We start from the raw sequence: 15,102 nt of genomic DNA, 5'->3' as shown, positions 1-15,102 counted from the left end.
TCACCAAAACTCTCTGGAAAGTGATAAAGGCCTTAAGTAAAACCAGACTGGCATGGATCACTGACATATACTGGCATACATTTTTAAAAAGAAGCTAGCTGATTTTTAAGCCTTGGTTCATTTCACAAAAGCAATGAATAGCAATGTTGTCAAAGAGTTGTGCCATGAAACCTAGTCATAAAGCTTTTTCTGCATTTAAAATCCTGACTGGGAGCCAAGGTTTATCTTTAAACACTCATACTTGAACATGTCCAGACAAAGTGTTCCTAATTGTAACTTGCCCTGCTTTCTTTTTCATCTAGAAAGTAGATTTCCTTTGTAAGGAATAGAATAAGCCGTGGACATTCAGACATAGGACTTAAGAATACATGTAACCACAGTATTTCAAGGCATTAAGTGTTTATTTTCTGTGTAGTTGTTGAAATTACAGACTTTGGAATTAGTCACCTGAATTTGCCTAACTAGCTCTGCAAATCATTAGCTGAAAGACTTGGATCTCTGTTCCCTTCTCTGTAACATGGGAATACTGAAAGCATCTATCGCATATATTTATTATGGACATTAAAAGAAATAAGGTATGGAGAGCACATAGCACTGTGCCTGACACCTAGAAAGTATTCAGCAAATATTAACTATTATATTAATATTATTATTATTATTATTATTATTATTATTATTATTAGTCTACTATGTGCCAGGCACTGTACCAAGCTCCTTGCATAATCTCGTTGCATGGTCAACATATGACCTGCAAGGTAAATATAAGTATGGTTATTTTATAAATTAAGAGATGGAGGATCAGCGAAAAGATAAGGAAACAAGCTGGTAAGAAGCAAGACAGTGACTCAAACCCAGGCCTCTTTAGCTCCATGTTCTTTATTCTATTCATGTCCTGTTTCATACAGTATCAGTGATATGTGGCTACTTAAGTTTAAATTTAAATCAGTTTGAATTAAATGAAGGAAAAACATTTAGTTCCTTCGTTCCACTAGCCACATGCCAAGTCTCGATAGCCACATGTTATTAGTAGCTATGATACTGGATGGTACAGATAGAGAATATTTCCTTCATCTGTTCTATTTGACAATATTGCAGTCTAGACCATACTATCTCTCCAGGCTGGTTTGCTCTCAACAGGACAAAAAATTTTTTCTTTTAAATATTATAACAAAGGCTCATCAATTAATTACTTAACCCTTTGTAATAAAGAAAACACATTGCTATAGATGGCCATGTAGATCGTAGCTAATCCATCTAACAGTCTACACAGGAATGAAAAATTTGCCCTTGGCCAGATCATCACAGTGCCCAAGAACTAGGAGAATCCTTAGCTGTAGTCTAGATGATCTTTTTATTCAATAATAAGAACCCATGGTGATGGGAAATCCTAAAGCCAATGTGAAAATGCAAGATGAGTCTCCACCTCTCATCTACCTCTAATACTCTATGGACCTGTAACTTTCATCTGGGGCTCTACAAGCTTAAAGCTGTTTTCAATATTTTTTAAGTTTCTGGGTGTAGTCTACTTAGGTGTAAGCTTTGGAAAGAGGAGATAGTGATTTATTATGTCATTAACACTGATATTTTGCCCAGGAAATTTTTCTCTTAACTGGAAGCCAAATGACTTTTCTAGCTAGGTAGCCATAAAGCAATATTTATGATATTTATCACCTTCTTTTCACAGACCTTTTTGATTAGTATCAGATATTACAATCTGGAGACTGTAAATGCAAAGGGCAAATGGGAGTGGCAAAGCAAACAACCATATAATCCAATATTCAAAACAAAATCAAATAGATTGCCTCTTTGAACAGAAGCTCTTTCATATAAAGCCAACTCTTGTTAGAGAGCAGAGTGGTGCAGCAGAACCGCGCTGGGCCCATAAAACCAACTTTGATTTCAGAAGAAATAGTTGAGGCATGAGGGACAGACCTGAGGAACTTCATGCATATAAAAGAGCAGCTGGCATCGTAGAAGGAGCATTAGGTAAGGGATCAGAAGATCTGATATCTCCATGGTATCCCGAACGTACTTCAACTATAGCATCTACCATATTATGTTTTAATTGTCAGTTTCCGTGTCCAAGTCTCCCATAGACTATGAGTTCCTGAAAACCTACTGCCTATCACAGTGTCTCACGACATGGTAAAATATTAGACTTATTGAAAAAATAAACCAACAAATAATTATTGGGTAGCTAATAGAATCAAGGAAGACCAAGAACCTGTATTTTACACCATACACCCTCCAAAAAAGATTATGCTTATATCCCAAACCCTTCACACCCCATTGTTATCACTTTAGCCAACTTGCTCTGGCCCATGTGCTGACCTGCTTCTCTTTGCCAAGCTGACTTGGTTTAATAGTAAATTCTAAGGTTTTTCTCTAAAAGCACCTGATAAGCAACACTGAAAAAAAAAGGAACAGAAATGGCTATAGTTCTTTCAGTTATGGTTAGTCCCACAGAGAGAAGAGTTAAAACAAAAATTAGGAACCAGTGGCTGAATATAAACTCGACTTCCTGAGAAGATACAGTAAGTCACTTGGGCCTGTGGAATGTATTCAATACTGAAGAATATTAACATTGTCCAAAATAATGAATGCAGCCACTAGGGAGGACTCATTTAGAGTTTGCAATTTAGGCCCTGAAAATTCTGCCTCATTATGCATTATGCAATATTATGCAAACTTTGGCAATATATGTGTTTATAATCTGATTAGTTCTTCCCCCCGCCCTGCCCCAACACACACCTACTCATCTCTGTGAATGTCCTCATGCAACTCGCTGGTAGGAGATAAGGAAGTGGCTTCCTGCACCTGTAAGTATCTTTGCTACTACTAAACCAACATCTGACTCCTAAGAAATCCCTGGTTCTGCAGAAACAGCCATGCTGACATCAAAGAAGAAATGATTTCCAATCTACAACTACTACAAGGGAACACTGACCCGATCTTTTATCTTAAACTGGAGGCTCTGGGGTTGTTTTCTGTAACATGACGTATATTTCCCAGTTAGAAAAAGGAGGCATTGCACAGGATGATTTTGAGATCATAAGTCCTCATTCCGTCACTTGTTAGGAAGGCTTGCCTTCCTAAGGCAAATTCTTTCCCCCAAAATGAAGAAATCAAGTGGATTAGCTAGAGTGGTCTTTGCTGAATGCAATTATTAATATCTGAGTTATTTTCCTTGGCAAAATAATGTTTCCTCTGTGTTCTACCTCCTTTGAGAGAGCCTGGTTTGTAAGCAAATTATTTTCTACATTTGTTTTCCTTTCTGTTTTTTCAAGTAAACATTTTTATGAGTAATAAATCATGAGGAATCAGAAAACAAAGAAAGGCATTTGACTTTATCTCATGTGGCATTGTCACCAAAGTGTTTGTGCATGCCATGAGCACAACTTTCATCTTTTCCTCCCCATGGACAGCTTTTGCTGACTCCTGTGAACAAGTTGACCCTAGAGAAAGCTTCTTATCAGGTAAAATAAGAGGAAGAAGGAGAGTTCCTACCATGGCAAGCACTTCTCACCCCGACCCCCAGGGATAGGCATATGCTGTTCTAGCACGTGATTCTGATTTTATCTCTATTTGGAATTGAGCAATATAACTTGGCTGTTAAAATACACAATATTTCAAGGCTATTTCTAAGCAATGTCCAGGCAGAGAAGCCCTAAGGACATATGCATCAAGAGCCATCACAAGCTAAACAACATTCTCTTGACAAATGTGTTATAGTGAATACCTGTCATGGGTCTTCCACGGTTGTAGGCAGAAAGCATAGAGTAGACTGGCTTGGGTCCAGGGAAGAAGAGCTGGTAACTTGGGCATTTCTAATATGACTGAAATTTAATCAATTCCATGATAGAACAAAGGTAAGCTTCAATGAACTAGTCCCTTCTCTGAGGTTCTCACTGTATGTTAAAAACAGTGCAATCCCATCTGGTTTCTTCTTTTTCTTAATTCACAGAATGTCAGTACTGGGGCTCAGAGTTCCAGCTACCTACTCTGGATTTTGAAGATGTTTTAAAAGATGATGAGCATGCATACAGGTGGCTCTCCAGGCTCAAGAATGTCGGCATAGTGCGACTCACAGGAGCATCTGACAAACGAGGAGAAGTTTTAAAACTTGGGAAAAGGATTGGTTTCCTTTATCTCACATTTTATGGGTGAGTCACCAAATAGTTGGTATTCTGCCATCATATATAGGGTTTGATATACTTCCCAGACAGGGGACTCTTTTGATTGATGATATAGAAATTTCTACAATGTCTTGACAGGAAGTCAGATGAGAATCTAAAAGTGGGATTTCTCTGAGAATGACTGGAATGACGTCAGACGCCAAAGACAGGATAGTTAAAGGTCGAGGATTAGTTTGCTAGGGCCACACAACAGAATACCATAGACTGGGTGGCTTGAACAACAAAAGTTTATTTCCTCACAGTTCTAAAGGCCAGAAGTCCAAGATCAAGGTGCTGGCAGGTTTGGTTCTTGGTGAGCGCTCTCTTCCTCACTTGCAGTTGGCCAATTTCTCACTGTATCTTCACATGGCCTTTCCTTAGGGTACCTGCACTCCTGGTATCTCTTCCTCTTCTTGTAAGGACACCAGTCCTATTGGATTAGGGCCCCGCCCTTAAGATTTCATTTAATCGGGAATTCCCTGGCAGTCCAGTGGTTAGGACTCCACGCTCTCACTGGAGAGGGCCCGGGTTCAATCCCTGGTCAAAAAAGAAAAAAACCAAAGATTTCATTTAACCCTAATCACCTCCTTAAAGGCCCTTTCTCCGAATGTAGTCACACTGAAGGTTAGGGTTTCATCATATGAATTTGGAAAGGACACAGTTCAGTCCATACCAAGTGGGATAGAAGACTCTTTCTCTAAGGCTTTTTAAAAATATTCAGCTTTACAACTGTGAACGTTTATTAAAGTTTTACCTCCCAAGAGTTGGCACAAAATTAGGTTGGGCCCTGGGGAAATGAAACCAGCCACCAGATGTTTTAAGTAAAGCTAACATGCAGAAAATTAAGTCTACACACTTTAGCAAGTAACAGGAAATACAATTGATTTTAACTTTGGAACAAGAGGCTGTTTGCATAAGAATTGCCTGAGAGGTAACATTAATTATGGATAAGAAAACACTAGCAACAGGAAACACTACCTGGAAGTGGGGGTATGACTGTATTTCTAATCTTTAGGGTGAGCCTGTCATTTGCGATGGAGACACTTATTCTTGGGCTCAGAGTAGAGGGCACTAAAAGTGAAAAGGACCTGCAAAATGCAAAGTTTGCAAACTGGTAGCACGCGGGCAGTATTCAGATGTGTTTTGTTTGGCTCACATGATGTTGAAAAAAAATGGAATCAACACTTAAAAACTGGGAGATTTTACATTAAATATGGAGCTGACTTTTCTTGAAAAATCAAATGTAGCAACAACTGAGGTTAAACCCTGCCTGCCAGCAACCTGCTGGAGGTAAGAAAAGGCTGAGCCCTGAAGAGAGCATACTCTCACTCTCCAATTTCACGAATTCTGCCCCCAACTCCCACCTCAGACCTGCAAGAGCCCTGCTAGCCTTTGACTTTGCCCCTAGGTTTGCTAATCTAGAGCAAGACCTCGTCTGTAGGTAAACAGAAGGTCAAAAATATTCAGTCACTTGCCTCCAATGATTTGAGTATGTTTATTCATGGCAGAAGACTCTATCATGTTTAGGCTTGGATGACCCAGTCCCCACTCCCATCCCAAGAACAAACTTTTACCATTAGCGAGTTTGTGTCATACAAAATTTTTATCTCCCCTACATCTGTAAGAATTTAAGCTACCTTACAGATTACAGCAGCAACAACACACAAAGGAAAGAGGAAGAGTCTTGAAATTATTAAGAGCCCCAACTGTATTATTTGCTCTCTATTTATTTTTCACAACTTTCTGGAATAGATATTATCCCTGAGTTCACTAATGAGGAAGCTGAAGCCCAGAGAATTAAAGTATAAACCCAAGTTTCCACAGATAGTAAACAAGGAACCAGAGTTGGAATCTGTGTCTGTCCCATCCCTGGGCTTTCTAATCTACCTCACTATCAATCATAGTATGAAGGAAGAACACGGAAAAGATGCTTTAGGGCGCTGGAGGTAAACAGAGCACTTCAAATATCTTCTAAGTTGTTTTACTTCATTTTTATTTGCTGACAACAGACTTTTTGCATTGATGCCAACACATTTCACAGTTTCGTTACAGTGGCCAAATTTGGGGCTCTTTGTTATGGTTCCCTAAGTTCCACCCCTATCCATCACATTAAGGGTCAGATTCTTAGTCCTGATTTATGACTTGTGTTTTATTTTGTTTTGTTGTTACAAATCCTTAAAAAGGCTTAATAATTTGGCCACTGATCTAATATTGTGAAATTTATTGGAATGAATACTAAAGGTTTGTTGTCAAAACAAATCAGATTTCCTACTACTCTTCCATTCCCTTTGTCCAAGATCTTTGCATCTGACCACATAGTTTACCTACACAATTTCACCTTCAGCAGTTGATCACATTTCTTCCCTAAATCTCTCAAACTATACCACACTCCAGAAAATGCCTTTCTTTCCACCTTACTGCTTCTTCCACCAATGATTACCAAGATCTCTTTTTTTAATTTTTATTTATTTATTTTTTGGTAATTTCTAATTCCCTACCTCAAGAACTTAACAAAGAGAACAGTTTTGTCGTTGTTGTTGTTGTAGCTCTGATTTTGTTTGTTTGCTTACTTGTTTCAGGGGGTTTTGTCAACAGAATGAGAAAAGTGAATATTTTCCCCGAAGTTATTTGCCGTTTCTATACTGAAGTTAGGGTAACATGAGATTTTTAAATAAGGGAGATATTTAGGACAATGTTTCTCAACCTAGGCTGCACAGTAGAATAACCAATTTAAAAAATACTGACATCTGGGTCCCATCTCCAGAAATTTTTTTTTTAACGGGACTTGGATTTGGCCTGGGTATCAGGAATTTTAGAAACTCTTCAGGTGATACTCATTTGCAGCAAAGGTCATAAGCCTCTGGTTGAGAGGAAAGGTAGTTCAAGAGAAGGCAGGTCACAGGTGGTGTGGAGCTTGGGTTCTTTACATCCTCTGAACTCTCACAATTATGTAGACTAAATGGCACTTGTCATGTTCTTCTTTGTACTGTGGTAATGCCTGGACATGATTTAGAACAGAATCAGTAGCTGCCTTAGACAGGGTCTCTCCCTTTCATATCTTTGTTTCTCCACTGGCCTTACTCTTGTTTGAAAAATAACTGGTTGGTGAGTGAGTAAACGGAAAGAATAAATGAAGGCAATGAATAATGAAGGCAATAATAATAATGCCAGAAATAGGAGAGGGACAGAGAAAGGAAAGTGGGAAATGTTAAAGGTAAACTTTGCTTTCCGGGTAGATTTTTCAAGGAGCCTGGTTTCCGCTCTTGCTTAGTTGCCAAAAACAATAATAGCTTGGTGCTACTTCACACGTGCTTGCCTTGGGGAAACTAACCTAGTACTTTTCCATTCGAATAGGGTTACTAGTTTAGAGAATTTGAACTGCGTGTGTCTAAAGTGAGAATTATAATGTCTATTTTGGGGTTTTGGCTGCCATCTACATTGTTAGATTGTTGGTTGGATAAACAAAAACAGTAGATTCCAGAACTTTCTGTAGTTTTAGCATATGGTAGGCAAGGAATAAATGTATAATGAATAAATTCACACTTAGTTTTTAATAGACTATAAAGCAGCTGACAAATGCAATAGTTATTAGAGCATTTCCTATTATAAAATTATGTTCACCTACTAAATCAAAATGGCAATAGCTTTGAGGATAAATGTTTACATCATTTTCCATAGCTGTATTTTCTCAGATACTTGCCATTTTTTGACAGTGCATCATCTAGGCAATATTTTTTCATGCAGCCATGTGAAATGCTCAGTAACCTTACTGCCTTAAGGATGAAATCTTTCCTGGGAGAAAAGAATAAGAGTTGGTAAAGAAACCCCATTGTCAATTTTGTCAAATACATATACATGTGGATCAGTACGTAAAAAGATGACCTTTTCAGGAGGATTTAAACCTTTGACTTGGAACAATGTAGTTTTTGCAGAGTGAGGCCAAAAGCCTCATCCCATGTCCCTGACCACACCCCGCCCCCACAAAAGGAATAAAAACAGCTTTCTGGATCATTTCTTTATTGAACAAAATATCTGAATTTTATGACATAATTTAACCCAATGGGAAATAGTCATTGTAAACTACACTCCACTGCCATCTTCAATGACTGAATGCAAGTTAGAATAATGCATTCGACAATGCATCCCACAGAGTAAGTCTTAAAGAAAGTACAATCACTGTCAATGAAAGAGAATGTCCTGGTCGGTGGTATTGTCGTCTTGCTCATCCATGCAACAACCATTCCTTGAATACTTTACCACGTGCAAGGCACCATGTCAGGCATTTTGTTCTGAACTAGATCTGGGTTTCTACTTTATGGAAAACAATCTTTGGTGATTGCTGTATATGGGTGATTATAAAGAGTTGAGTTGACTTCATCTAGATAATCTGGAACAATAAATATTCCATAAAACCAAGGAACAAACTGTAAAGTACCCCTGGACTTCTGGCATTACAAATGAGGGAACAAGATAGTCAATACATGCCAACAGTAATTAAAAGGTAATACATAGTGGAAGGGTGATACTCTCCCAGCCTGGTGAAAGCATGGTGAAGATGGGGCGATATTCAACTATCAATATGGCAACTAGAGAGAATGAAGCCAGACTCCTCAAACTTACACAGGCTACCACTGTATAAATAGGTGTGACATTACTACATACATATTTAATTATGACTATATAATTCCATACAGCTCCTCCTCCCCATCTCAAGCTAGCCCAACTTAGATGCAAACCATTTTATCCACCAAAGAGAGTTGGTAGGGAACGACTACAACCATAGTTCCTTTCTCACTTTGCTCAGATTGCTTTCCTCCCTTCCTACTTAACACCTTCTTTCTAGCATGCATCTCCCTCACTTTTGCATCTCCTGACCTTTATCCTGTCTACAAACAACCTGTTCCAAGTCCTCCTCTGATTTTGGCTGCTTTTTGGCCTTTTGTGCCCTAGTTGCTTGACCTATTAATCTTTCTCCTCCTGTGTTCCAACCACCATCCCTGCTACATCCTCCCTTGATCTGGTAGCCTCTGAAGTTTTAAGGGAGAGAACCCCTCTCCCAGCCTCAGCTCTGTGAGATCACTACCAGCGCCACATCCCCATGCCCAGGCATTACAAGAAAACAAAATAAGTACTTTACTACTCATCCTAGGAGCTAGTTTTGCATTCTGAACCGCCCATCCAGAAAGAGAGGTGGAAATTCCCTTCTCTCCCATATATTCCTAATATCTAGTTAGGCAATTTCTGTTTCCCGTGGAAGATTCCACTTTTAGGGATAATGCATGCAGTGTGAAAGAAAATAAACTACTGTGTTGTAAGATATCACTACTGTTAGTTTGCTGGGTTGTAGTAATATTTGCTAGTCATCATATTTTGAGACTGTAATTATAAGACAATGAGAAGTTCACATGCTCTTCCCTAAAAAGGCAAAAGCATAACCTGAGAATTTCTTCTCTAATTAGTTGGACAACTAAATTAACTGGTGAGGTTAGGGTATTACTATTTATATATACTTGTGTGTGTGTGTGTGTGTGTGTGTGTGTGCGTGTGTGTGTGTGTGACACAGAGATGGGGTGGGGGAGGAGGGTTCAACATCGTATTTTTTGGTGTTTACCACTAATATTGTATATTAACTAGTTATCTTGCTTGTGACTACTAGCCAGGATAACCTTTGAAAATAAGGCATGTGTATCTCATTGCCATTGCCACCGTCATATTGAGCTCTTTGCAGGCAGAAACGGTGGCCTGCTCAGTACTAGCTTGGTGTCTCACACACACTTATCTCTCAGGAAACGTTAATGAAAGGGAATGTATGCTACGATTTTGAGAAATTCCATTTGATCAAGACATCAAAAATTCTTTCTTAGCATTGTCGATATTTATCAGTCCTTAGAAAATTAACCTCATGAACAACTCATCAGAAAGTCAAGAGGAAGAAAAATACAAATTTCAACCGTAGCTAGCAAAACTCCTCTTTTCCAGATCAGAGCCCAGAAGTTCAGTTCTTTCTTCTTCTTTCTTCTTTCTAAGAATATTTTATTTTCTAGCACGAGCAAGATGCAGTAACACATGTAACAAGGATTAGACTAAGAAGAATAATCAGCTGAAAATTAAAAAATATATTTTTCTGAAACACTAGCATCAGGAATAAAATAAAGATGATGAGAGATAATGAGGAATAGGGGTAAAAGCAAAGAAATTTATGAATCTTGGTGGTAGTCAAATTTTATCTTGTGGAGACAGCATGAAAGCTATGTAAATGCTGAATAAAACTTATAAGGCCACAAATTGTTGTGGAAAATAAATAAATACTTTGAAACACTTCCTTCCAAAAAGTTTAGGAAAGAATTGAGGACCCAATGCCCCAGAACATCTGTATTGCCTTACTGCCCAGAGAGCTGCCCACGGGACCAGTAGGGAAGCAGAGCTTAATCATGGCTTCACCACCAGCTATTTGTAGGTGAGAAGTTGGTCTAAACTTTTCTTTAGTTTCCCAGAGTTCTATAATTCTCCTCTACTGAGGCCTTGTTTCTCTTTCTAAAGGAGTGTTTTAATACCTATCATGCCCTTTGAGGCCTTTGGATGAAAATTTGCTGGAAAAATCTAAAAATGCTACTATTACTGCTGAGTTTTGCATTTGCATGAGTACCTTGCATGCAGGCTTCATGAGATGAATAAAATAATGTCAAACAGCAAATGTTTCTATTGGGCTGTTTGTCAAATGCACCAGCCAAGCCAGTTAAGAATTAACATTATTGAAATAGCCTCTGGGGAGAACAAACATATCTCCTTTCCAGCATTCACTGGATTTCTGCTAGCATTTCTGTAAGCCAGCCCAGCAGCACTTCACACATTAACTTGTATTAGAGATTGAGGATGTATGAGTGAAAAATATGATTATTCTTTGGCATCTGGCTCCTTAGAAATTGCTCCTACCATTAGTACTCCCTCCAAATCTGACTTTGAAACAGCTACTTGCTTGATATACATGTTACTAGAAAACGTTTGTGAAGTGTGGGGACTGAAGAGGGGAAGAAAAAACAAGTTTACCCATTTTGCTGAAGTTTCTAGCCAAGAAATTGCTTGAGAAAACTACACAGCCCTTCTTGAATAAAAATGGCTATAAAATAAAAACTAACCTAGAAGCAATTCAGACTTGGGAAGAAAACAAAGAAAACTTGTCTGAGTTCTGAATTGAGTTGTAATTTCATCCTACTTCGTGAAAAATCTACACTGAGATTTCTTAATGAGTTGTTTTAGATTTAGTACTGATCACAGTCTTTGAGGATTGGGTTGGGGGGAGCTTTAAAATGTGTATTCTTCTGAGTATTAGGGTTTCCCAAGCAGAGTAACAAGCTGTGTTCTTTCGGCCATTGTGAATCCCAGTTTATGTTATCAGCCAAGAGCCAGTCCCCGGAGTTCCCTTTGTAATATTAGGTTTCACGGTAAAGTAGCTGCCAACAAAACCACTTGAGTATGAGGTCATCTCATGAATGAAAGGAAAAATAATTTCTGTATCTGATGCTCCTCTAGAAATCACTTGAGGAAATTTATAGGCTACCCTACTAAGGCAGTTGCTTTTCCACAAGCCCTCCAATCCCCATTACCTCCTTGGTTATACTCTGTGCAGCTAAGACAGGCAGCTGCTGTTATTGGGATGGGAGAAAATAATTTTCTGTTAAGCACTTTTTATGTGCTAAGTATTGAGCTCCATGCTTTACCATCATGATCTTGAATCTTGACAATTCTGATAAGAATCATTATCCCCATTTTAAAAGTAAGGAAACTGAGACAGAAGAATCAGCTACAAACTCAGGTTTACTTGACTCAACAGTCTGTAATCTTTCCTTTACAGCACGCCACTATGGTGGTTTGTTGATATTAACATTTTCCCATAGTCCCTAATGCCATAATAATTGTTGACTATCAAATGTGGCTTCGACTCATACTGCTAGCCCAGATGCAAGGGAATAATTTGACAGGATTATGTGGAAAGTTCTCAAACTAAACCATAATGACAGTACCAGACTATTCATTCCCTTCCCCTCTATTAAATTCAAATTAGAGCCAACTGTTTATGCAAAGGGAAAATGACAGTTGACAAACAGATAACTTGTCACAAGAGAAGATAAAGTTTATATTTTTTTCTTTTTTTTAATATTTAAATTTTATTTATTTTTTTATACAGCAGGTTCTTATTAGTCATCAATTTCATACACTTCAGTGTATACATGTCAATCCCAATCGCCCAATATGTCACACCACCACAACCACCACCCCGCCACTTTCCCCCCTTGGTGTCCATACGTTTGTTCTCTACACCTGTGTCTCAATTTCTGCCCTGCAAACCAGTTCATCTGTACCATATTCCTAGGTTCCACATATAGGCATTAATATACGATATTTGTTTTTCTCTTTCTGACTTGCTTCACTCTGTATGACAGTCTCTAGATCCATCCATGTCTCTACAAATGACCCAATTTCATTCCTTTTTATGGCTGACTTATATTCCATTGTATATATGTACCACATCTTCTTTATCCATTCGTCTGTCAATGGGCATTTAGGTGGCTTCCATGACCTGGCTATTGTAAATAGAGCTGCAATGCACATTGGGGTGCATGTGTCCTTTTGAATTATGGTTTTCTCTGGGTATATGCCCAGTAGTGGGATTGCTGGATCATATGGTAATTCTATTTTTAGTTTTTTAAGGAACCTCCATACTGTTCTCCATACTGGCTGTATCAATTTACATTCCCACCAACAGTGCAAGAGGGTTCCCTCTTCTCCACACCCTCTCCAGCATTTGTTGTTTGTAGATTTTCTGACGATGCCCATTCTAACTGGTGTGAGGTGATACCTCATTGTAGTTTTGATATGTATTTCTCTAATAATTAGTGATGTTGAGCAGCTTTTCATGTGCTTCTTGGCCATCTGTATGTCTTCTTTGGAGAAGTGTCTATGTAGGTCTTCTGCCCATTTTTGGATTGGGTTGTTTTTTTTTTTAATATTGAGCTGCATGACCTGTGTATATATTTTGGAGATTAATCCTTGGTCCGTTGATTCGTTTGAAAATATTTTCTCCCATTCTGAGGGTTGTCTTTTTGTCTTGTTTATGGTTTCCTTTGCTGTGCAAAAACTTTGAAGTTTCATTAGGTCCCATTTGTTTATTTTTGTTTTTATTTCCATTACTCTAGGAGGTGGATCAAAAAAGATCTTGCTGTGATTTATGTGAAAGAGTGCTCTTCCTATATTTTCCTCTAAGAGTTTTATAGTGTCTGGTCTTACATGTAGGTCTCTAATCCATTTTGAGTTTATTTTTGTGTTTGGTGTTAGGGAGTGTTCTAATTTCATTCTTTTACATGTAGCTGTCCAGTTTTCCCAGCACCACCTATTGAAGAGACTGTCTTTTCCCCATTGTATATCCTTGCCTCCTTTGTCATAGATTAGTTGACCATAGGTGCATGGGTTTAACTCTGAGCTTTCTATCTTGTTCCATTGATCTATGTTTCCATTTTTGTGCCACTACCATATTGTCTTGAGTACTGTAGCTTTGTAGTATAGTCTGAAGTCAGGGAGTCTGATTCCTCCAGCTCCGTTTTTTTCCCTCAAGACTGCTTTGGCTTTTCGGGGTCTTTTGTGTCCCCATACAAATTTTAAGATTTTTTGTTCTAGTTTCATAAAAAATCCCATTCGTAATTTGATAAGGATTGCATTGAATCTATAGATTGCTTTGGGTGGTATAGTCATTTTCACAATATTGATTCTTCCAATCCAAGAACATGGTATATCTCTCCATCTGTTGGTATCATCTTTAATTTCTTTCATCAGTGTCTTACAGTTTTCTTCGTACAGGTCTTTTGTCTCCCTAGGTAGGTTTATTCCCGGGTATTTTATTCTTTTTGTTGCAATGGTAAGTGGGAGTGTTTCCTTAATTTCTCTTTCAGATTTTTCATCATTAGTGTATAGGAATGCAAGAGATTTCTGTGCATTAATTTTGTATCCTGCAACTTTACCAAATTCATTGATTAGCTCTAGTAGTTTTCTGGTGGCGTCTTTAGGATTCTCTATGTATAGTATCATGTCATCTGCAAACAGTGACAGTTTTACTTGTTCTTTTCCAATTTGGATTCCTTTTATTTCTTTTTCTTCTCTGATTGCTGTGGCTAGGAGTTCCAAAACTATGTTGAATAATAGTGGCAAGAGTGGACATCCTTGTCTTGTTCCTGATCTTAGAGGAAATGATTTCAGTTTTTCACCATTGAGAATGATGTTTGCTGTGGGTTTGTCATATATGGCCTTTATTATGTTGAGGTAGTTTCCCTCTATGCCCACTTTCTGGATTGTTTTTACCATAAATGGGTGTTGAATTTTGTCAAAAGCTTTTTCTGCATCTACTGGGATGATCGTATGGTTTTTATTCTTCAGTTTGTTAATATGGTGTATCACATTGATTGATTTGCATATATTGAAGAATCCTTGCATCCCTGGGATAAATCCCAATTCATCATGGTGTATGATCCTTTTAATGTGTTGTTGGATTCTGTTTGCTAGTATTTTCTTGAGGATTTTTGCATCTATATTCATCAGTGATATTGGTCTGTAGTTTTCTTTTTTTGTAATATCTTTGTCTGGTTTTGGTATCAGGATGATGGTGGCCTCTTAGAATGAGTTTGGGAGTTTTCCTTCCTCCACAATTTTTTGGAAGAGTTTGAGAAAGATGGGTGTTAGCTCTTCTTTAAATGTTTGATAGAATTCACCTGTGAAGCCATCTGGTCCTGGACTTTTGCTTGTTGGAAAATGTTTAATCACAGTTTCAATTTCATTACTTGTGATTGGTCTGTTCATATTTTCTATTTCCTCCTACTTCAATCTTGGAAGGTTATACCTTTCTAAGAATTTGTCCATTTCCTCCAGGCTGTCCATTTCA

At 38.1% G+C, this 15,102-nt stretch overlaps 1 protein-coding gene across 4 annotated transcripts in view; it reads left to right on the top strand.

Annotated features, from left to right (window-relative positions):
- The window catches only part of BBOX1 (gamma-butyrobetaine hydroxylase 1), an 81,540-nt gene that overhangs the window by 22,583 nt on the left and 43,855 nt on the right, over positions 1-15,102 (top strand). For all 4 annotated transcript variants that reach the window (XM_082342489.1, XM_082342491.1, XM_082342488.1 and 1 more), the window contains one exon: positions 3,965-4,163. In XM_082342489.1, coding sequence (XP_082198615.1) covers positions 3,965-4,163 — 199 coding nt within the window. The remainder of the gene's footprint in view (positions 1-3,964; positions 4,164-15,102) is intronic.

Source organism: Balaenoptera borealis, assembly GCF_965194805.1.
Source record: "Balaenoptera borealis genome assembly, chromosome: 11".
Classification (NCBI taxonomy): Eukaryota; Metazoa; Chordata; class Mammalia; order Artiodactyla; family Balaenopteridae; genus Balaenoptera; species Balaenoptera borealis.
This window is presented reverse-complemented; position numbering and strand designations above follow the sequence as displayed.